At 41.4% G+C, this 24,948-nt stretch overlaps 1 protein-coding gene across 5 annotated transcripts in view; it reads left to right on the top strand.

The window, feature by feature from the left end:
* CDK14 (cyclin dependent kinase 14) overlaps positions 1-24,948 on the top strand; it is a 542,302-nt gene that overhangs the window by 380,908 nt on the left and 136,446 nt on the right. For all 5 annotated transcript variants that reach the window (XM_012779596.2, XM_012779601.2, XM_012779597.2 and 2 more), the window contains one exon: positions 18,289-18,352. In XM_012779596.2, the coding sequence (XP_012635050.1) occupies positions 18,289-18,352 (64 nt within the window). The remainder of the gene's footprint in view (positions 1-18,288; positions 18,353-24,948) is intronic.

Below are 24,948 nucleotides of genomic sequence, written 5' to 3'. Positions count from 1 at the left end.
TACATCATTTTCAACTCTATGCCATTCATTAATTTTAGATGATGAATTCTTAATTTTAGTATTAGTATTCTAAATACCAATTCTTGGCCCACTGAGGCTGTTCAGAATAAGTAGACAATTTGTAGGTGAAAGTCTGTAGTATTGTGTGTCAGTTGCCCAGAGCAGGAGTGGGAGTTGGAGTCCATTACCTTGGGAGTGGGTGTCCATTCTTCGCCAGGAGTGGGCTTGTGGGGCCTGGTGACCTTGAGAGTATGATGGAGATCACCCGTTGTCACAGGGACTGTCTTTTTCCATAGTTTTATCCTAGCTTTGAACACAGTCCTTGGCAAAAATAGGCTCTCAATAACTTCTTTGAATAAATGCATAAATATGTAACAGTATACACATATGTTAAAATGGTTATTGTGTATATCTAAATGGTATATATACAGTTGCAAACACTGTAACAAAATATCGCAAATGTAGTACATTTTTATAGAGCTATTCTGACCTAAATTTCTTAACAGATTTTCTGCCAGTAAACTTACCAGAGGCTCGGTTGTAACCCACACATTCCTGCAAACCCTATTCAAAGCTCTAAAAATAATAGCATCTTTTTTTAGAACAGGTGAATGTATGGATTTTCTTTCAGTAGGCAGGCCCTGACCTACATACCCCCATTACAGGGAGAGCCCTTACAGCCCCAGAGTCCCTGCCTGGCACGGCCCCCAGAGCCTCAGTTCTGCCCTCCCCGCTTCCCTTGAGGACACAGCAGTGCAGAGGAGGGGGCACCTTCTCCCACACTCCCCACCCCTTCCAGGAGCCCTGTTTTCTGCCTTTCAAATGTCCCATCTCATGTGCACGTCATGCCTCTGTGAAAGAAGAGGGTAAGAAATCGGGAAGAGGAGAAAGGAAATCCAAGCCCGTGGCCTGGTGGAGACCCCTGCAGGTTGCCTCCTGCCCACTGTGCAGTTGCTCCTTGTTGACCAATGATCAAAATGCAGAGAAAACTATTCATTTTTTGACCACCCCTCACCCCTCCCACTAGAGTGCTTGCCCCTTCTCCTAAGTCACCAGCTCCCTTTCTGTGCTTGGCTTCAGAGTCCCCATCCCTGCATCTCCTTGGGCTGGGAAGCCTCGGGCCAGCCTGTTTCTCCTGCTCTTGGCTGGGGTCACTGATGCAGGCTGGAGCTTGGCAAGACTTGGGGGAGAGAGAGAACAGGAGGCCTGTCCTGCTCCCCAGGCTGCCTCCAGAGGAGGAGTGCCGTCACCTCCCTGCTGGATGCATTTTATCAGAATTGCTGTTGGACCAGGGTGTTTTGGCTCTGTAGTGCTTTTGGGTTTATCATGAATTAAGCAGCCTTTTGTGCATCAGCCAGCAGACTAACCACTATAGAGAATTGTTTCTTTGGGGAAATACATTGTGAGACCCAAAAGGCTCTCCAACTGTTGGAACACAACTCCATTTTAGGTGCCAATATTTTAGTTTTGCACTGTGGAATTTTATAGTGGTAAAGGGACAATAAAATTGCTGCTAGGCTTTCAACTTGTCATTTTGGTGTGATGCACTGTTCCTTCCTGTATCATGGGCAGGAACCTGTACACAACACAAATGCCCATCAGTAGGAGAGTGGATGAAGAATAATGCACTCACATAATAGTCACAGAAATTTGGATGAATCTTTCAATGTCATGTTAACTGAAAAAAAAAAATCCCAAAAGATTAGCTATAGGGTTATATCCTGTATGTAAAATTTAAAATAATTAAAAAAATTTTATAATCTTATAATAACAGTGAAGTTGCATAAAAAGGAAAGGTAGAGAATAGTGGATGTGATTCAGGATGGAGCTCACTTCAGGTGGAGGAGGCCAGGAGATCCCATGGGGTCTGAGCCAGAGGATTAGATGTGGGTTCTTGTTAAGTGACCTAATGCTTGTCTGGGATGGTGAGCTCATGGATGCTTAGGAAGCTAATTAAAACCAAACTCTGTGTGCCAGGTCCAAAGAAAGAAAAAAAACCTAATAAACACATTCTTTTCTCTTTGGTAGAGGATAAACAATATTACATTTGCCAGGGTCAAGAAAGAATGAATCACAAACTTGGTTTTCATAGGCAATAATCATATGCGAATGCCACTCCTTGACTTTGAAGCCAAATGAAGTGTGTCCAGTCCATCAGCAGCACAGCAGGCCCTGCTGGGAGGAAAGGAGTCACTGAGCTAGTGAGGTTGCTTGGCTGACCACTCAGCTTCAGTCTGTGGTCTTTGCTGCCCTTGCATACATAAATGCACAAGGTCTTTGCAAGTCAACTGAGATGAATTCATGATCCAAAATAATGGATGCATATGATAATGTTTCACTGGATACATCTGAGTGACGAGGTGAGAAGGGCACCAGATAAGGGGCCATAAATCCTAGTTGTATCCTGTTCTGTCACTCTCTTTCAGGAAACCCACACAGGGTCCCCCTCTTTGCAGGTGCCATTTTTGTCCTCTTTCATTGGGTTCAGGCACTACTTACGAAATAGGTATAAAATTGCAAATAGTAAAGCAGCTTATATGAAGTTATTATTGCTGCAAGTAGACATATTTCCACTGCCTTGTCTGTCTAATTCATATATTTTATATGTATGAAATGAAGCATTCCTTTTGGGTGTCATTTATAAATAATATCTTGCAAATGGTAATTTTACTCTCTAGTAGGCTAAATAATGGATGCCCAAAGATATTAGATCTTTATACCTGGAACACATAAGTTTACCTTATTTGGAAAATAGGTCTTTGCAGATGGGATTAAGTTAAGGGTCTTGAGATTAGAAGATTATTGCTGAGTATCCAGGTGGGCCATTAATTGAGTCATCATTGTCCTTACAAGAAAGAGGCAGAAGGAGATTGGACACTGAACAGACGGCAGTGTGAAGACAGGGGCAGAAACTGGAGTGATGCAGCCACAAGCCAAGGAATGCTGGTAACCAGCAGAAGCTGCAAGGGGCAAGACGCAGCTTCTGCCCTAGAGCCTCCCGAGGGAGCAAGGCCCTGCTAACATCTTGATTTCAGCTCATTGAAACCAGCTTTCGACTTCTGTCTTCAAAACTGTGGGAGAATAAATTTCTCTCGTTGTGAGCCACCAAGTTTGTGTTGTGAACAGCAGTCACAGGAAAACTAACATTTACATTAACATGTTTTTGAAGATGATATAATTCTCTAAAACACACTTGAGGATGTCAAAGTTTGATAGTCTTCTGACTCCATTCACTAGTTTTGCCATATTTAACCTTAATGGAGTCAAAATGAATATGTTAAATATCTACAGCACTACACTGTTAAGAGCAAAAGTTATAGTTATGCTTTCTTGTGTCTCCTGACAATCAGCACAGAAAGATCAGTAAAGAATAAAACTGTTTTCATTCAAGCAAAAGAAGATAGCGATTAATTTGGGCATGCCTGTGTATCATACCTGATGTATATGTGTCAGAATTTTAAGTGGCCCCAGGTTTGCAGGGGAAGTGAAGAGCATCATTGGGAGAACTGGGTATTTTTGTTAATGTCCTGCAAGTTCCCAGAAATGATTGGAAATCTCCTGCTGTAGGAGGAGATTTGAGGGAGAAGGCTTTGAGGTAGAAGAGCAGGTGTTGGTGGGTGAGCTCTGACTTACAGAACGCCCGGTCAGTTCTCCCTGCAGTCGTCAGCATCTGTGGTCGCTCCTGATAGAGGTGTCCTCACCACTGAACTTGGGATTGCCCACAACCCCTCCTTCCCAAATGCTGTGTTAACAGATAATCTTACATAGGTACCCTGGATGACGGTGAACCTGTGGCCGTAACTTCCTTTCCATTGCTTGTGCATTTTAGGTTGAAAAATCCAATTGGAATGAATCTTTTAAAACAGGCTTCTTGAACTTCAATGTGCTCGTATGTCCCCTGGGGTTCTTGATGAATGTAGGTCTGATTCAGCAGGTCGGGTGGGGTCCGAGCTTCTGAGGGTGGTGCTCATGCTGCTAGTTCATGGACCACACTTTGAGTTAGCAAGGGTCTAGCATCTAGCACCCCCGCCTCCAGGTCCTGCTCCCTGGGCTCATTTTTCCCCGTGTCAAGACGCTGCTTCAGGCAGTCATGCTAGTTCTGCTGCGTTTGCTTGGCAACATCGCCTCCCTCCAGCCTCTGCAGTCTCCACCCTCAGGCTGCTGAACGTGCACATACATTTCCATTGCTGTGGCTCCCACAGCGCACAGCTGGGGACCGAGTCTGAAGCCTGTCACAATAACATCACTCGGTCTGAAAAGAAGAGCAAGTCTTTGAGATGAGAGTGAAATCAATGAGGGAGTCAGAGTTTAGGGAGACAGGGAATAGAAACAGGATAGGGGAGAGGGAAACGAATGAAAATTTAGTTGGAGAAGATTTTATTTTAGATTTTATTTTAAATGTGCTACTTTCACTGCACAATTTTCCAGTCAAAGAGCATTGTCTGGGATAAATTTATTTTTTAGTTATCTTTAATGTCTTTAACAGTCAACTGCTTGTTTTGTTTATTCATCTACTACAAATCTTTTGTGGCTTTGGGGGATGGACATGCTTGAAGCTCTTACTCGAGGGGGGTGGGGGGCGTGGGCAATATATGTAACCTTAACACTTGTACCCCCATAATACGTTAAAATTAAAAAAATTAAAAATTAAAAAAAATTTTTTTTGTGGCCTTCTAGATTTAGGCTGAGAGCTATTTTTTTTTTTTTTTTTTAAATCTGTATACCATCTAACTAAACCGAGAGGCTCCCGAGAGACTGCCTAAGTTAGACTGGGCTAGTCAGTGATCCCAACCAGGGCTGACATTAGAATCACCAGGGAAGTTTAGAAAATTCCACACATCTAAGCTACACCTGGGACCAGTTAAATCTGAATCTTTGGGATGGGTCCCAGTCATTAGTATTTTTTTTTCTTTTCTTTAAATCAGTATTTTTTAATGTTCCCTGGACGATTCCCGTGTACAGCCAAGCACCACCAAGCCAGACCTTTACCTTCTAGCAGGTGAAGTAAACTCATTTTGAATGAAACTCTGAGAGGTGCCCTTTACTAATTCAGGTTGCTTGCCATCTAAACCTTTGCTGTGTTGAAAGCTCTGCATAATATTTTAGGAACACCCTCTCCTTCGATCCAGCACCTTCAACTGAGCCGTTGATCAAAATATTCAAGCAGCTTTCTGAAGCCCTGGCAGCTTTTCATTTTCTCAGTCCCGTGGCTCCCCCTGCTGGCCATTCCCGGGTAGCGCTCACTGCTCCACAGACCCTCACTACAGTTTCTAGCTCTCTGCAAAACCCAACCCAGAACCAAAGCATTTTAGAGAAGTTTTTCTAATCCCACATCCCACCTGTATACCATCACCAAAATGAGCAGTCAGAACCAATACCCTGTATATTGGCAGTTTAGGTAAGGCCTAGGGAATGACAGAAGGGAGAACTTGATAGACATACACATAAACTCATACACACTCACATATATTGCTTATCCTGCTACTAGAAAATATTCTAGTATTAGCCATATGATTATGCTGGTTCCTTGTGAAATAATTAGCATTGACATTACTCTGGACAGAAAGTGGGGAGTGGGAGCTTTCCTGCATTCCTTCTCTACCCTCCTTCATCTAATCATACTCTTCTTATCAGCTCACTTCTCCCTGTCTACCCCTTGAGTTGGAATTGTGCAGCTCTTGTCATGGATCTTTGTTACTGTCTGGCTCAGCACAACATAAATCAGTCTCCCACTGATAATGCAGCACTTCATCTATTCCAAGTGATGTCCCAAACCATTTCTTTCTCAACAAGGGTAAACATTTCGAGTCAAGCTAATGGGACATGATGTCTGACACCCCCTGACTTCTCTGAGTACATCCAGTAGAAGACTATGTTATTTTTGTCTCTTTTCACATGTACCACCTGGTTCTGGTGCAGCAATCCAGATACGCTCTGACTAGTACATGGTGTGATTCAATGATTAAATCTGCATTCATTGTTTACTGCTGTATAGCAATATTACCAAAAATGTAGTGACCTAATGCACATTTACCTAAGTCTCACAACTTATGTGGGTCGAGATGCTTCATGGCTTAGCCAGGCCCCCTGCTTTGTGGTCTCACAAGGTTGCAATCAAGATGTCAGCTGGGGCCGTAGTCTTGCGTGAGGGCTGACTGGAGCTCATGTGGTTCTTGGCAGCATTCGGTTTCTTGCAAGCTGTCGGACTGAGGGACTCAGGTTCTTGTTGGCTGTTTGTTGAAGCTACCTACCCTCGGTTCCTTATCTTGAGTCCTTCCAAGCATGCTGCTCCCTTCCTCCAAGCCAGCAAGGGAGGACGTCTTCTCGCACAAAGGCAGTTGACATCTTAACACAATATACACTTGACCCCTGAACAACACTGGTTTGAACTGCGCAGATCCAGTTATATATGGACTTTTTCCAATAAAAGTCACACTGCGTGTGCTGGCCTCTCCTGACTCCCCCCACCTCCTCCACCACCTCTGCCACCCTGGAGACAGCAAGACCAACCCCTCCTCTCCCTCCTCCTCCTCCTCAGCCTACTCGACGTGAAGATGATGAGGATCAAAACCTTCATGATGATCCACTTCCACTTAATGAATTGTAAATGTGTTTTCTCTTCCTTGTGATTTTCCTAATGACATTTTTTTCCCCTAGCGTACTTTTTTGTAAGAATACAGTATGTAATACATAAAACACACAACATATGTGTTAATTGGCTTTTTTTTTTTTTACACTTTCATTCATTTATTCAACAATTTTGTGTGTGCCAGATACTATTCTAGGCACTGGGAATACAGCAGTGAGAAAAACAGGCAAAAATTCTCAGACTCATTGAGCTTACATGTTAGTAGGGAGAAATTCACAATACATATATAATAGTTACATACATGAAAACATAAGTAATACATGTATTGATAATACATAGTAGTCTATCCTTGTTATTCAGAGATTGCATATTTGCAAATTCACCTACTTATTAAAATTTACTTGCAACTTCAAAATTAATTCTCATAGTGTTTTTGTGGTCATTTGCAAACATGCCAGAGCAGTGAAAAACTTGAGTTGCCTGACATGCTTGTATCTAGCTGGTGTCAAACAAGGCAAAACTCTGTCTTCCTCTTGCCACCCTCATACTATAAACAAGTGTCCTTTTCTTTATCGATTTAGTGCTGCATTTTTCTCATTTTTGTGAGGGTTTTTTTTCATAATGATTTTGCTGTTTAAAATGCCATCCAATCACTGTGCTAAAGTGCTGTTTAGTGTTCATTAGTGCAGAAAGGTAGTGATGTCCCTTACAAAGAAAAGGCATGAGTTGGATAAGCTTCCTTCAGACATGAGTGATAGAGCTGTTGGCCATGGGTTCAAGGTTAAGGAATCAACAATATATACTAAGTTAAGGTGTCTTTAAATAGAAACACACATAAATTAATTGGCTTTTTATGTTATCGGTAAGGCTTCCAGTTAAAATCAGGCTATTAGTAGTTAAGTTGTGGGGGATTCAAAAGATGTGTGAGGACTTTCAACTGCATGGAGGGGAGGTTGGAGCTCCCAACCCTTATGTTGTTCAAGGACCAACTTTAGTCACAGCAGTGACATCTTGTCACTGGTGCCTCACTCTGTGGGTTAGGAGCAAGTTGCTGGTCCCACTCACACTCGAGGAGAGGGGTATGAGCACCAGGAGGTGAGGGTGGTGGGGCTACCTTACAATCAACCCGCCCGCCCCCACCACCTGCGATTGCCAGTGGGTGTTCCCATAGCGTTTGTATCCAGCTCAAAGCAACGAGTCTGACTCTATGCCGCTTACCAGTCTTCTTGTCTTGAACAATTAATTAACAGAACTTAAATACAGGACTTTATGTTTATTGCTATCAAATTTCCCTGTGTTAGGTTCGGCCAGTTGTTACTGCCTGATTAAATACTTTTGAATCCTGGCTCAGGCATCAGAATATGACCCATCCCTTCTTTTTGTGTCATCTGAAAAATATAAGACATTTCTTCTGTCATCCTTCAAGTCACTGATGAAAATGTTAAAGAGAATGGTACCTAATATATATAGAATATGCATATACATAAACAGACATATACTATCTATACATATACGCACATACATACAGATGCACACATACGTGTGTGTGTGTGTGTGTGTGTTGGATGGGAGGGAGAGAGAAAACGAAAGAAGCCTTGTTCTTAATACTCAAAGCCTCCTGCTAAAATCTGGTCAGGTGACTGTAAATTGTTGAACACCATCTGAGCCACATTTTTCTGTCTGATCCTCCTGGGAGCAAGACAGTGCAACTCTTAAAAGCATAGTCTTTCTAGTCAAACCAACCTGATTTTGAATTTCAGGTTCACCATTTTTCTAGCTATGGAGCCTTGAAGCTTCTCAGGGACAGTACGTGATAACAAATGATAGCGTATATTGTCAGTGCCTGGCTGAAATCAGGGTACTCCAGAGCAGAGATTACAGCCTAGTCTCCTCTGAGTTCAGGACATGGACGTGTTTTGTTTGACCCACTTCATTTGGTTTTTGTGTTAAATTTGGATGAGGTAATTTCTCACAGAAACTTGAATTAGGTCACTGGATTGAGGTAATTTCGTAGGAAATCCAGGTATCATCTGGTTCCCTTAGAAAATGAAAGCCACGGACATACTGGGGGCCTCACTCTGCGTGGCAGCCACAGGCAGTGGCTGAGGGTCGCTGGTCTCTGTGGACAGGGCCTGCCCCACACTCAGCCCTGTACCCTTCCCCTCAGCCTCCCCCTCCCCCGACTGGCTCCTGGGACAGTCTGAATTTGCGTCCCCACTCTCCTCCAGGAAGAAATAGCGAAGTAGGAGAAAAAGCACAAACCCTGAAGTTAAAGACAACTATCCTCTACTTTTTAAAAAGCTTAGTTTAATGTGACTTTTATTTAATAAAGTCATGATAAGTTGTCATTCATGAGGATCCTTCAGGTCTATATAGTTTATCCAGTGAATATTTATTGAGTACCTACTTTGTGCCACTTTATGTACTTTGATAGGCAAAGGGAATATAGATCAATAAAAAGGAAAAAAAGACGTGATCTGTTTGTTACACTTTAAAGTCTAATGGAAGGAATAGACATTTAACAAATATTCACAGAAATAAATGTGAAGCTTCAACTGTGACTGTTACTATCAATAAATTCAAGGTGCTATGATGCTATATCACGGGGATTCTGCTCTAATATGCAGGGTCACATAAGGCTTTCAACTCAGAGCTGGAAAATGAATTAGGAACTAATTAGATGGAGCGGCCACAGGTGTCCAGGCTTTGGAAGTATGTGTGTAAAGGCCCTGGGGGTGAGGGAGGCAGACAGCAAATTCGAGGCACCAAAAGATCAATGTGAGCGAAGCATGAGAGGAAAAGAACGGGGTGGTAGTTCATATAAGGGGAGGGGCAGGTCCAAGCCAGGTGGCAACTTGAGGGTGATGTGTGTCATAATCAGGATTATCCAGGAACAGCGGGAAACCATCGAACCACTGAGAGACTTTACTCAGGGAGTGGAACTTGATCCGATTTGACTTTGAAAAGGTCACTCAGGAATATGAATACATTACTTGGAAGAGGGTAGGAAAGGAGGCAAGTGGACTGGTTGGGAGGACACTGGGACAGCTCCTTAGGACGTGGTGGCAGCCTCCTATAGCGTGGACTTGACAAAAGAGGGAAAAATGGACGGGAAGCAAAATAAGAAATTGGTAATGGAAATAGGCTGATGTGGTCGGACAACAGAGGCATATATAAAAGTATTAATAACAAACCTGAAGAAGTGTTTTTAGGAGACCCCATGCAGTCTTTAGAGCCCTTGCCCTGGTCTGGCTTCCCGACTGGGTCTGAGGCTGCCGCGGGAAGTCCCCAGCCATCTGCTCTTTGCTGTGAATCCTGACGGTGGGTCCAACAGGCCCCGCACTCCAGGCCAGAAGAGTGGAAGCCTGAGTGCCCTTTCAGGTGTCTACTTGGTGCTCCCCAATATTCCTGCTTCCTCTCTTCTTATTCTAGGGCTATGAGTCCTCCAAATTGGCTCTCTTGTCCCACCAAGATTTTTGCTACAGTGTCATGGCATGCTTTTAATGACAGCATTTTCTGTCAGTCAGTACATCTCATATAATTTCATTTATTTCTTCATATCACTACAAAAGGTAGAAAAACCTTTATGGATTGCCATAAATAGAAGGTAAATGTAAAAATAAATTCAATGAAAACCAGTCAGTATTATTAAGTGTGATCTTCTTGCTTCCCCAGGCTTCTGAACGCAAGGCCTGCTTCCTCTTTAGAGGAAAGATGTTGGGTAAATGCTGTTAGCAGGTGTTTGAAAGATCTTAAAAATGAACACCAAGCTGATATTTTCTCCTTGATTTTCTCAAAAGAATTGAAAGAGAATCTAAGTCTTTTATGCAAGTAAATATAATTTAATGCCCTGTTCATGTTCTTTAATAATCTCCAGTGTGGGAGTACATATCCCGCACTTTGGGGAAAGCTACTTTAACCAGTAATTCTACCACTAGAGTTAGAATCACCTGTGGAGATTTTACAATGAGCTGATTTAGTTGTTCTGGGCTGGGACCTAGCCAGAGATACTTTTTTTTTCTTCTTTTTCTTCTTCTTTTTATTTATTTATTTATTTATATTTATTATAGCGTATTATGGGGGTACAAGTGTTAAGGTTACATATATTGCCCATGCTCCCCTTTCACCTCGAGTCAGAGCTTCAAGTGTGTCCATCCCCCAAAGGTTGCACCCCTTACTCGTGTTTGTATGTACCGATCCCCTCCTCCCCCCTCCCACCTGCCTGACACTCGATAAATGTTATTCCCATATGTCCACTTAGGTGCTGATCAGTTAATACCAATTTGCTGGTGAGTGCATGTGGTGCTGGTTTTTCCATTCTTGAGATACTTCACTTAGTAGAATGGGTTCCAGTTCTATCCAGGAATATACAAGAGGTGCTGTATCACCATTGTTTCTTAAAGCTGAGTAGTACTCCATGGTATACATATACCACATTTTATTAATCCACTCATGAATTGATGGGCACTTGGGTTGTTTCCACAGCTTTGCAATTGTGAATTGTGCTGCTATAAACATTCGAGTGCAGGTGTCTTTTTCATAAAGTGACTTTTGATCAGAGATACTTTTAAAACAATAATTCTCAGTGGAAGCATTATCTGGAGACATCTTGGGAATTGGGACTATTTTTGGTTTTCGTACTGATTAAGGTGCTCTCAGCACTGTGTTGATCAGTCCTGCCCAGCGAAGACCTCCTGTGAGCAAAACACCTCATTATAATTATCCAAGCCTGGAATTACTTAATACTTCTGTTTTACATACAAATACAATAGCATGCAAGTAGTATAATAAACAGTGTATATAAATGTCATTTCACTTATAAAGCATTGAACATTTTTGCTCAGTTTTAATACATACTAAATATTAATATACACTGAAAGCAAGGATGCCTTTTGTAGACATCCAGCTAATCAGTGGTTTCAGAAAATCTTGTCACTAGCAGCAATGCACCTTGGGATACAATGCAATTTAGTTACTGTGGCCTTCAAAGTAATTTGACATATAGGGGCAAGCATCCAACTATTTCATTTTACCCTTTAGTGCCATCCTGAGTTTTTTCCTATCACACTGCATATTTTTTTTCATGAAACGCTTTTGTCTTTCTCATGCAGTGGTTATAGTATCATATTGATTTTGTGCAGGTATGTGTATGAGTTCCATCTTACGATCTATGAGTTCCATTTCTGGGCAGTAGAATGTTATAAACTGTGTTATAAATGGAGGCATCTGGCCCGTGAGGATTGAGCACCTCAGCCCTTGCTTTAGGAGCTCCCAGGCGGTTCTCATATGCACCAAGTACCCCTGCGTGGGCCCTTCTCTGTGGCCTCCTCGCTGACCTCTCGGCTTCTGCTCCCCCTTCTCCACACCAGGCTCCGGGAGTTTTACGAAGCACAGTCCGGTCTGTCATCCATCCGTGCCCTTTGTCTGCGGCACTAAGACCTAAAGCCCTTGGCTCATGGCACATGCCTTGACGAATGGCGAATGGCGCTGCCTCCTCCTCGTCACCTCCACTTCATCTCCCTCCTCACCAGCCCACCTTGCGCTGGCTGGAAACACAGATCTTGATCTCAGAGAGGAATTTCAGGCAGAGAAAAACAGTAGAACTCTTCAGCGTATGTGTGGTAGTAAAAAGCAAATGCTAAAGTATTTTGTAGCAAAAGCTACAAAATATTAGCTACAAAAACATGAGCTACAATCTGTATAGAGTTCCCGGAGGGGTGTTCCGGGAAGACAGCACCAGATCACCCAGAGCTGACTCATGCACTCGCACACGCACTCCTCCGTGCCTGTGCACATGCTCTCTCTTCTGCCTGGAGTGTCCTCCTCCTCCTCCTCCTCCTGGAGTCTCCTCCCCCTTCTCCTCCGCCTCTTCCCCCTCCTCCTTCCCCCCCTTTCCCCTCCGTTTGATAACCCCCTAGTGATCTTTGAAATATCAGTTTCATGCTTTATTTCCAATAAGCTGTTCCTTCCCTCTCTTCTTGGGCTCCCCTGGCACTCTTCATACCCTCGTCTGAGCAGCCTTCCTGTCTGACCTCCTGTTTCACACCCTTGTCCTCCTCCAGACTCAGCAACTCCAAAGCAGATGCTTACTTTTTTATCCTTTGTCTTCTGCACCCAGGAAAGGGCTGGCCATGTTGTTGGTATGCAGTACATTGCTATTTTTCACAAGGATGGGAAAACATATTTGGCTAATGAGTGAATAGGTAACATGCACATGATAGAACATTAAAAAGGTGCACAAGAGTGGCCAGTGGAGAGCGTGGCCCTTCCACTCTGATCCCAGCCACCCAGTCTCCTTTCCAAGGATCTCTGGTATTACTTATTTCTTTTAAAGATACCGTGTGCCTACTCCAGAAGTTATCTATATAGAGAGAGAAAAAAGAAATATTTGCTTCAAGTACACAGTAGGCATTTTCAAGGATTTGCATGCTGAAATTTGCTCCCTTTGGTCATTTCCTTCTGTCCTTGGCCACCCTTGACTTCCTGCTACTTGCATCTTTCCCCTGACCCATCTACCACATACTCCATCCTTTCAACCTCTGCCTGTGTCCTCCTCTTAAGATTTCCACCATCTATGAGGCCATTGGACCCCCAAACCTTTCCTCCTCACCGTCAACCTGCCCCATTTATAGCACACCCATTGTACCCATTGTGCCATTTGTGCCATTTGAGGTCAGTGCAAGCTCCAAGTGGCTCTTCTGCATTTCTGCCCAATCATTATTTTTCTAGCTGGAGAGCGTCAGGATAAGAATTAGGAAGTTCTGCTTTCTCTCTCTGGCTCTTCTAGGAACTTCATACCATCTGTGCCAGAGCGGGTGTATATCGCAGCCGAATTCTGCTGAGCCATTTTGTAAGTTTCTTCTAGGACTTCTCACTAAATATATTCTAAACCTAAAGTAGTACAGCTATGAAGCAATCATTCTTTTAGAGATGTTGCATGTGTAGACTTTCAAAGTTTCAGTTTAAAAATCATCAAAGTTATTAGGATGTTCTCTATTCCCTTAGAGTTCACGGCTAAGTCAGTTTAAAATCCTCATCGCCACTGCAGTAGTGCTCATAAAACTTAACAGCCTGAATTAAGAACCGAGCACTTTCCACATCGCTTCATTAGGACACACTTGTGTGAGCCAGTTTTATTTGCATCCCATAAGCTAGAATTCCTCTGTGCTGTAGTCTCTGTTAGAGGCTTCTCGGTCCCCTGGACCCAGGAAGAACTGTCAGCATTCTTGTTCTACTTCAACAACCCACAGGCATTGTCCAGGGAAAGCCCATGGACTCGTGTTTAGCATCCCCAAGCCCTGTGCAAAAGCAAAGACTATGAAATGAGAGAATGAATGGAACTGCTAATAGTTTAGAAGGATAAGTAAATATTTCTGACAAACACTAGTTCTTGAACTCTGAGCTCTTGAAGTTTAGAATTCACTTTTCTTCTCTTACTTGGGAAGTAGATGTTTCACAGGGAGGTGCTCTTCCCTGCCCAACACAGAGGCTGACGTGGTGGGCAGGACCTCTGCCACACCAGCCAGGGCACAGGCAAACCCAGAAGGGTAAGTTTGAGGTCATTACCTCATCGTTCATCAGGGTCAGGGGTGCAGACCGCCACTGCTAAGGTGGGCCTGTCCCTTGTGTTTCGTAGAAGATGCTAAATTGTCTAGGAAATCACCGAGGTGCACCTCTGGCAACTGTGTATGTCTGAACATAGGGGAGTAAGAACATTTTGTAGCTAGTATCTGTTTTGGCATTTACTTTCTATGACCATGTATATAATGTACTGGAGAGTTCCAAATGTTTTTTCTCTATCTGAAATTCCTCTGCCAACATCCAGATCTGTATTCCCAGCTGCCCTATTTTGACCTACAGGCATTTCTAACTTGTAATAGGTCCAGAACTAAACTCATCACCCTTAGACTCCAAATCTGCTTTATCTCTGGTATTCTTGATTTTAGCCAATAACTTGTTTTTCCCCATACGAGTGGCTTTTAAACAGCAAGATACACATTTCACATCATGACTCATTATGCACACATAGACATAACTTGAACAAAAGGTTCATAAGACAATATGTATCTTTACCATGTATGTTGCTCTCTGATATCTTCTCTTGTATTTCATCTTTTAAAAAATTCTTATGTCAACTCTCTAGATGAATTTTACATACAATCTCACCAATGGGTCACGTGACCTACAGTTGGAAAAACCCTGAAACAGAGATAAAATGCAGTCTCCTTGGATTCAGTGTCTGCCCTCAGCTTCCATCCTATCATCCAGCCTGCAGTCTGGTCACACTGAACTCAAACTGTTATCCACACACACCATTCACTCATTCATTCAGTCAACCAGTCAGTGTTTACTGGGTATGCATCTGGTGCCAGGCACATGGAAAGCTCCAGGCATCTAAAAGAGAGCATCATATACTCTGAGGTCCATGGTTCAGAAGGGAGACAGATGAGTATTCTAGCAATTACCAGGCAGTGGTTAGGTCCCATGATAGAAGTCTGCACAAAGCAGTTGGACATCACAAAGAAACAACATAAAACAGAGAGTCCAGAAAGTCTTTCAGGGCAAGGTGACCCTTGAGCTGAAGCTGCAATAGAGGTAGGAGGTTCAGCTGGCCAAATCAGAGGCAGAGGCAGCCACTGTCAGAAGGCATGGGGGCTGAGCAGCATATTAATTCAGAGAACAGAAAGTATTTTGACATAAGCCTGTCCTTGAAACTGGATACTCTGCTGTCATTCCCACTCCTTCTTCACTTGGCAAAGACAGTCTTCCCCCTCCCACTAACCATCTTCTCCCAGTAGCCTCTCTCCCTGCCCCCAGGGAGACTCAAGCATGTTCTCACTTTACTCTCCCACTCCTCCAAGAGAACGCTTGTTATGTTGAAGGCAGTTGTCACTGCATCATTGATCTTCCATAAGCCTCACTAGACCAGGAGCACCTCAAGGCAGAGCCCAAGGGCCATCTTTATGTCTCCTGTGAGGAGCACAGTGAGTGTTAGCTGAATAAAGAGCTGGACCAGTAAAGGGACAGGGAGATGTACAAGCTGTGTACACAGGTTTAAGGTGAGGCTGTTTAAATGAATATGTAGAAGACTTCTAAGTATATCAGATGGAAAGGGGCCTCAGATGTCATTAACCTGCTTATTCACAGATGTGAGGACCACATTTTAAACATCGATGGCACACCAGATGCAATTTTCTCTTTATTTCTCTTTTATTTGCAAAAGATTATTTTGGGGTTTTAGAGAATACTCTTTTCCCTTGTAATTTAAAGGTGTCTTGGTAATGGAATTTATTAGTCAATTAATACAGATGAAAATCCGGCATCAGAGAAAGCAAACACCCTCTGTCCCTAGTGCACGGGTAGCCAATTGTTGCTAATATGACATTTAACCCAAATTCTCCTTTCTAAAATGGCTTTTACAGGAAGGAAAATTAATTTTTAAATCTTCTTTTCCTTTGCCCACTTTCTGCCTACTTTGCATTTCCTGTGCAAATGGTCCATGATTGTAGGCAGGAGAAGAATTTGTGGTCTGGAATTGCAATAGTGAAGTCTATAATTGAAAAAAAAAAAGACCTATATATTTTCTCTTTCCTGGCAATTTTTATGAAACGGCCAAATATATATAAAAATATATTTATTTATTTACATAATAAATATATATTAAATATATTTAATAATCATTTTGAAATAGAGCACTGGATATGGGTAAGGATAATACCTGTTGTGAAAACAGAGATGGTCAAAGGAACAATCACACTTTTTATTAGGAGCAAGAGGTCAGGTTTAGATTAGATTAGGGCTAGACTCTTCATTGTCTATGAGACTTAACAGAGGCTCTATTTCGTATGTGATGGATTGGCTGTGTTCCAGTCATGATTTGGAGCTGACATTTCCTCTGTTCAGTTGCTAAAGTTTCGTACTGTTGAACTCCTTTGTCCTTCATGCAAATCTCAGTGCGAGAACAAAGTGGAGCGTTCCCAGACAAGCTGCGTGCGCTGTCGGCAGACTTGTCTCCTTCTCTTGAAATAATGATTGGAGTTATTGAAAAGAAAGGGGAAAGTGCCTTTTGTGGAGACACTGTTATCACAATCGTTTATGTCAGAGACAATGCCTTTGTCTCTTTTCCTTCTTACGACTCTTCCAACCCTCTTGCCTGCCTCCTCCCCACGCAGCCCATCAATAATGTGACCTTATTTGTGTAGAGCTACCTATTAATGTTTGCAGTAATCCGTGCTTGAAAAATCAAGTATGATTTAAAAGAAGAATTGTACTATCTCATTTGATGGCACCAGATTCATGTTTCAGTGAGGAACGTAAATACATGTATTTATCCCTGATTCAGCAGAGTAGGAAGCAGCGAGTCAAGCACTCACTGTATGTATGCCACCCTATGACCACACAGCCCTGCCCCCCCCCCCCCAGTAAATAAATGCATAAATCCTTAGAGCCCTCTGTTGCCTTATTGCCTAGCGGTGCCTGCTAATCCTCAGAGATAAAGGGAATAGGCTTCATTTCCTCCCATGATAATCTCCCTTCGCCAGCCCTCAGCTTTATTGCTTGCCTTTTCTATCCTGTTTAACTATCTGTGTTTGTCCAACACAGTTTGAATGACAGCATCCGGCACTGACTCCCCGGAACAGGGAGTCACTATGGAAAAAAGTGGGTGGTCTAGATTCTTCCGCTTGGCTGGAGCCTCCCTGACCTGACCTGGTTTTCTATGGGTTCTTTGAATGGTATCTCATTCTTACCTAGTGCTTACTGTGTGCCAGGTAGTGTTCTCCTCACAGATGAGGGAGGTGGTGCTACTACCTTCCAGTTTACAAATGAGGAAATTGAAGCTCAGTGAGGTTATTTCTTGCCCAAGTTTATATGGCTAGAAAGTAGGGGAGCAAGGATTTGAACCCAAGGAGTCTGCCTTTAGGGTCTGAGCGCTTAACCCGTAAACTCTGATGTTCTCACTCAGTGATTTAATTTACCTTGATGATTGAGTATAAAAACCATGTGGATCTAAACACTCAGATGAAACCTGCCCAGTTAGACGTGAGCTGGAATGTTGCCCTTTAATTCCTTTCACCAGATCAAACATTGTGGTGACAGAAAAGTAAATGGGGAAAGAAGATGTAAGTATAGATAGAGAAAGGAAAAAGCATAGGAAGAACAACATTTTTGCAAGAGGAAACTGTAAATCACGTAAAGATTTTACCGGTAATAAGAGAATTTGAGCACCCTAAGCTGTCGATCTTCCTTCTTTGAAACATTGTGATGCCTGGACGGAGGATGTGGAGAAGAAATGACAGAATTCTTAGAACTGTTAAATGATGAGCCGTGCGATGCTGGAGTGAAGGACAAGAGCTCATGAAAGAATCATGAGGACACACACCGACTTTGTGCGGTTTCGTGAAAACGACAGCTTATCGTTTGATTCCTTCGCCTACTTACTAAGTTTGCACTTGATAAAATATAGCAGATTTAACTTGTCTTACCACATTCAGCTGCATCTGTTAAAACACAGAGATTCATCTTGGGTGGCTCTTTAGCTGCGTTTATTTTTACTGCAATAAAATCCCTGGCACATGATAATGGAAAAAAAAAAGAAATGCAGAGTTTCATAATGTGCAGTGTACTGTTTTCTACACTTGAAAATTTTGAGTGCTTTGGAAATAATAAGTCTGTTTCCACAATTTCCTGCTCTCCACCAGGTTCTTGGAACGCCAAATGAGGACACATGGCCTGGAGTTCATTCCCTACCACATTTTAAGCCAGGTATGTTTCATTAATTATAAATGACGAGGTGCTTCCTATATGCAAAAGGTGACTATATGAATGTTCCCTCTCAAGTCACATACTACCTTGGAAAATTCTGGTTACTCTTCCTGTTGTGTACTTTATCTGCCAATGGAGTTCTTTTGTTTTCACCATTTATTTGTGAAGATGGAGTTAATGACATCTCTCATGAGAGATTTTCACCATATGTACTTTGATTTGTCCAACTGACCTTTCAGTAACCATTAATATCATCATTATACTAGAACCATATCTATAAAAACAAAAGCAAAATTTAAATTGGGTAATACAATCCCTCTGTGTCACTTCTTGTTATAATACTAGGAAAAGTATTCCATTGTAAAAGGGAAGCATCCCAATTTGCTTTCTTTTTCAAAACTAGGGACATATGGTCAGTTCATTTGAATTTATACATATAAAATGTTCTGAATGTCCTAGTGTGCAACCTTTAATATGTTTCAATGTAAAATATTTAAACTTTAAACTGGAAAATCTGAGAGAAAAATGTAAACTTTTAAAATAAGTTGTCCTTTTCCCCCTTACCAGTAGGTGGCAGTCATGAAACTTTCAGTTTTAATATACTTACCAGGAGAATTTCAAACATGGGCTGTTTAATTTTTATGGGAAGGATGAAAGATTTGGAATTGGAAATTTAATGAAATCAGTGAAATGAGTTATTGTAAAATGATTCTCTTGTTGGTTGTTTTTTCTTTTCCTTTTTTTGGTTACAAAACATGTTTTATAAAATGCAGACCCATCATAAAATTATACTGAAAGGGATTTTATGGAAGATGTAATAGTCCTTTATCCTATGAGGGAAAAGAGCTATGAATAATTTCTGTTAGAAGAGCCAAGTATATTCTTTTTCTCTTCTTCCCTTCTTTTGGGGGACCATCAGGAATAAATTATCAATCCCAAAGAATGACTGAATTGGGAAACTATTTTTATTCTTAATATTCTTCTTCTGAAAGTGTACAATGTACTGAAAATTCTTTTATCTTCTTTAGCTGCCCCAAAGACTCTTTGTACTTGTACTGAAAATTCTAAATGTCTTCTATGTCCTGAAAGACTATAGAAATTTAACAACTTAAAATGGATTTTTTTCTTTCTTTTTTTTTTTAAACCAAGCAAGAAACATCCTCTAACTGATCCACTTGTTTCTCATAAAGTCTAAGTGAAGAACACAGAGCTTATAAATTCCAATTGTGGGTTCTTAAAGAAAGTTAACTTCCCCATGTGTTAGGATCTAAATTTTTAAGTCCTAGGGAAACATTAATAAAACAGGAGAATTGGAAAAGATTTGAAATGAATAAAGTTAACCCTTTGCACTTGCTTGCTTTTTTCTCGATTCCTTTATTCTACTCGGGATTTAATTTTTTAAATACCCCAGGTTTTACAGAGTGCAGCAGTAGAATAAAAAACTGGAGTTTCTTTTCATACAAACTTATTTATTTGGATTTTTTTATATTTCAAATTATTGATACATTCAAAGAGTAATTTTAATCTCTATAATTTTTGCTAACCGTGTCGAGTCACACTCGACATCCGAGTGCAAAGGGTTAAATGTAGAAAGGAACAATTAAGATAGTCATTTGGTATGCCCCGTTTCTGGGCTGGAAAACATGGAGTAATTTGTTTATTTAGGTGTAAAGAAATGTATCATCGACAATATATAAAAGCCTTTATTAAATGTATTTTGGAAAAAAAATATGATTTAGGGCAAATTAACCTAACAGATTGTGAGCTTCATGAGACCAAGGACTGTTTATAGTACGTATTTGGCATTCGATAAATGTTTCTCGCTCTGAATTTTATTGAACGTTGAAACAGACATTATCTATGTGACTCCTCTCGTGGGCGTATATAAACTAGAATGAATATGTTATTAATATTACATGTCAGCACCGCCACAAACACATCTCTCTTAGGAGGTAATGGGGTCCAGGAGAATACCATGTTTAGGTGGTGTAAGGTATGGTTCTGATGAGCAAGAAAGATATTCCAGAGAAGCTGCAGCAGCTTGTGGATCAGAGCAGAGAGGATAAGTGTTTCCTGAGTTTGCTTGAGAGGAGTCAAGGGGAGACAAAACAATAGACTGAGACACGGGAAGAGAATCTAGGAGTGTTTTCCTGCAGCACTTAACCAGGCCATCCCCGGAGCCCTCGTCCTTGACCTCCCAGTGCTCATACTCCAGGGGCAAAAAACCACAATCCCAAGGTAGGGAAATACCAGTGCCAGGGCCCACCTGTCTTCCCCCCACACACAAACACTTTCTACCTCCCCCGGAGGGTACCTGAGAAAGTCTGATGGGGGTAGAATCTGAGCCACGGGACATACTTTACTTAATTTTTTGGTAGATAATAAATGTAAGCAATTCAAAAACCCAAACAATATGAAAAGGGAGCATAGTGCAAAATGCAAAGCCTTCTCCCCACCCCAGTTTCCTCCCTGCCTACCCTCCCAGAACCACCGACCCCCCTCCCCCACTGCGGGCCCCCAGTGTGCTGGTTTCTTATATTTCTTTCCTTTATGTAAATGTAAGAAATTATGAATATATATTTTGATTTTTCTTATAGTTAACACAATTCTGCACGGTGTTTTCCTCATTAATGCATGTTATCGGTCTTCTCATGTCACTGTGTAGAGAAGGCCAGTGTGGCTTCCCTCTTGCCTCATAGACCTGCATTGTGCGGATTTAGCTTCTTCCCTAATTATGGACATTTGGTCGTTTCCAGGGTTTTGCTCTTATAAATATTAATGCAGTAAATAACCTCGTACATATACATGCACATATACGTTGCATCTATGCGAGTATATCTGAAGGATAAATTAGGAGAAATAGGATTAAAGAGACTACAAGTATAGGCAATTATAATTTTGAACACTTCTGTCAAACTGCTGTGCAAAGGCTCAGTACCTGTCATCCCTGTTACCAGAAATAGGTGAGAATGCTGCTTCACCACTCTCCAGTGTGTGGCCAAACCTGTGGATTTTGCCAATCAGTTAGATGACAGAAGCATTTTCAGTATAATTTTAATTTGCAGGCTTCATTGTGTGATGAGGTTGAGCATCTTTTTACATGTTTCAGGATCCTTTGATTTTTTTTTCTGTGAACTGTTTATATCTTTTGCCCAATTTACAGCTGAGTTATTATGTCATTTTCTTATCAATTTCTAGGAGTTCTTTATATTCTAGAGAAATTATCCCTTTGTCCATGAAAAGCCTTTGCTTCTCTGGGATTTTGAAAAAAAGGACCCCTTCTACTTTTTAAGCAATTTTGAAACTAATCCTCAGTCTCCTGTCTTACTTGACTCGCCTAGCTGAATAAATTTTGCCTCAAGGAAAAAAAGCCTATGGTGTTTTAAAAATCGTGCAGTCATGGTTTTTTGTAAAGATAAATTTTTATTCTAGATATATGTATAAATTCATACATATGTGTCTGTGTAAGAGAAACCAATTTGGGCTTTCAATTAAAATGGACTGCTTTATGGTTATGGTCTAGGCCATGCATAAATCTAGAAAGCTGTGTTTCTGGTTTTAATATAGTCTAACCTAATTACCTAGTAGTTACTTTTTGTAAATTAACTTGTTTTTATAGTTAATTTTTATAGAATGAGTTAAATTCATATATTATCCAGTAATATTGAGTACCACTTGTATGTCTAGGCACTGGAAGATGTTGCATTGAACAAAACACGAAATGTCTCTGTTAGGAGAGACCCATAGTAAGTAAAATATTAATATATAGCATGTGAGGTTGTGATGAGTAACATGGAGGAAAATAGAGCAAACCATGGGTTCAGAAAGTGCCAGGGAGGGGGGTGATTTACAGTCTTAAAAAGGGTCATCAAGGAAGGCCTTCCTGGAAAGATGACATGTGAGTGAAGAGCATGAGAGAGAGAGCCATGGAGATATTTGGGGGAAGAACTGTCCAGACAGACAGAACAGCACGCCCGGAAGTGGGAGGGAGAGGAGGGTTGAAAATGAAGTCAGAGGCAGTGGGGGCTGGACTAGGTCCTGTAGGGACTCAAGGGGTACTGTGAGTCCTTCATCATTTATCTGAGAGAGGTAGAAAGCTCTGGAAGATTTTGAACAAGGTAGCCCAGGAGCCGGTATATGTCTTAGTGAGACTACCCTGGCTGTTGTGCTGAGGATTGGGGGCTGGGGCAGCCGCAGGGAGGGCAGTTAGGAGGCTGCAGCGACAAGGTCTAGGGGAGAGGGGAGGAAATGTACCAAGAATAAAATAACCTTACATTTTCAGCTCCTCTGTTTTATCTCAGAACTTAACATGGTTTTCCTTTGAAAAGTGTAACATAACTTGAGAAACAGTTTTAAAACAATTGTTGAAATAGTAAGAAAACAATTAGATAAAAACTGAGATTTATTCTTTAGCATTTAGCCTGTATATATCCTCTTCTGTGCTTATATTTATGCTAACATAAAATTCCTTAACCTCAGTTTATTCCTGTAACAACCAGGCCACTATGGCAGGTCACAACTGCATTATATATTATAAAGTCCGTGTGTGTGTGTGTGTGTGTGTGTGTGTGTGTGTGTGTTACATATAACAGGGAGTCTAACCTTGGAAGTTGCTGTTTTTCCATCATTTATTCCGATTTAAATTTCTCTTAAAAGAAATGGGAAGTGGGATTGTTTCTTCTTTGAACCCAATTGCCCTCCTGTTTCTTTTCCCTCACCCTCAGGGTTCTGTGGTTTATGGTCTTTTAAAAGTAGGTCTCTCTCACTCTCTCATACCAGAGAGTCTCCTTTTATCACTGTCTCCAGGATGCCTGCTGTGGGACAGCTCTGAGGTGAGAGGTTACCCTGTGGTGTTCTTAGTGCTCCAGTAATTCTGTCACCTGTGATAAGACGCATCACAGGCCAGACCCCGTTCTCCAACACAAAGTGAGAGTCCACTGTAAAAATAAGGCATGTTTCTCTTCACTGGTTTCATAGTTCCTCCTTAACAGGAAGAACTTAAAGCCTTAACTTAAGTTCCTCCTTAAGGCCTTTCAAGCAATGCTCTCTGCCTTAATTTCCTTCAAGGATAATAAGAGACTCCCCAGGTGAATCCCAGGATCACTTTGTCCTGCCTGTTTTACCCCCTGCTACGTCCCATCCACAGAGGCAGCATGGTTCGTGTGCCTCTGCTAAAGTGACGATTGACATGTTTTTGTTTTAAGACAGATTTAACATTTTTAAAGATGCAACTTTTGTACATATTTGAAGGGTTTTTTTGAGCTTGGTGGAATTGTGGTAACCCTAGATCAAGGCAGAGACATGTGGTATTTGAGGTTCTCCAGACTGGTAGAATCAGGGTGTCTGATGGGGATTCCGTGAAGACTTCAGAATTTTCTGCTGTCAAGGAGTGCCCTAGGGCTGCTTGAGCTACATAGCTATTTAAGCAAAGTGAATGTTTGAGCTGGAAGAAGCCCCAGGGAGCATCTAGTCAGGCTTTCTTCTTGTGAGGTTAGGAATCTGAGGTCCAGAGATGTTAATGAACGTTCCTAATGTTAGTGTCAGAGATAGAAATAGATTCCAGGTCTCCCTGGATCTTAGTTCAGTGTTTTTGTTTTTTGTTTTTTTTCCAGCCTACATCATAGAATATCGTTCTACTGAATGTGTAGCATGATTTCTCATTGACCTTCTTCCCAGTGGTCCCCAACATATTGGGTACCAGAGACTGGTCTCCTGGAAGACAGTTTTTCCATGGACCAAGAGTGGGGGAGTGGGGTGTCGTGGGGAGGGGTGTGGAGCTCAGGCGGTGATACGATGCCAGTTTCCTAACAGGCCACAGACCGGTACGGGGCTACAGCTCAGGGGGTGGGGACTGCAGTGACAGTTTACTGACAATTACTCTATTTAAGAAATCAGTAGAGAGGATCTAATCTCTGTATTTTGCAAAATATATACAGAAAACCATAAATAACACTTTGTATTAAATGGTTTGGCACTGAAATAACACGTAGACTCCGTGTATGATACTTTCATTCATCTCCTAAATGCTTCCAACAAAAGGGGCATTCAACAGTTATTTAATGATAGGTTATTATTCAGGAGTTCAAAAAGGAAGACACTGTAAAGTTCAGGGAGGGAAAAATGCTGCTAGACCAGAAGCAATTAAAAGTAATGAAATTTAGAATAAAATAATTTTATTTTCCAAAATCAAGCAAGAGAACAGAACATTTCTAAAGTGATTGTTATTTCTAAGGGAAAGTTATCCAATACAAGAGGATGTTTGATTAAGGACACTTTGATGAAAATGGAAATGTCTGCCCATGAATGAAGTAAGATAAATACAGAAGAATTTACCATTGGAGGCAATTGGGGAAAGTTGGTATTTTAAACATACTATGTCCCAAACTAAACCTACAGACACATTGACCTTAAAGGCAACATTTAAATATATACCTAATTGTATTAAGGCTTTATAATGAAGTGGAAAGCTTCTCCTTAAGTTATGTGTATTTCCTGCCCTGACTGTAGCCTCCAAATCAAATAGATCCAGACTTTTTAATTCCAGAAGGAAGAAGTAAATTATTTCAGAACTAGAATGCTATGGTGATAACACCTTA

The sequence above is a fragment of the Microcebus murinus genome, chromosome 9 (genome assembly GCF_040939455.1).
Source record: "Microcebus murinus isolate Inina chromosome 9, M.murinus_Inina_mat1.0, whole genome shotgun sequence".
Taxonomy (NCBI): domain Eukaryota; kingdom Metazoa; phylum Chordata; class Mammalia; order Primates; family Cheirogaleidae; genus Microcebus; species Microcebus murinus.
Note: the sequence above shows the minus strand (reverse complement) of the source record. Positions and strands in the feature narration are given on the sequence as shown.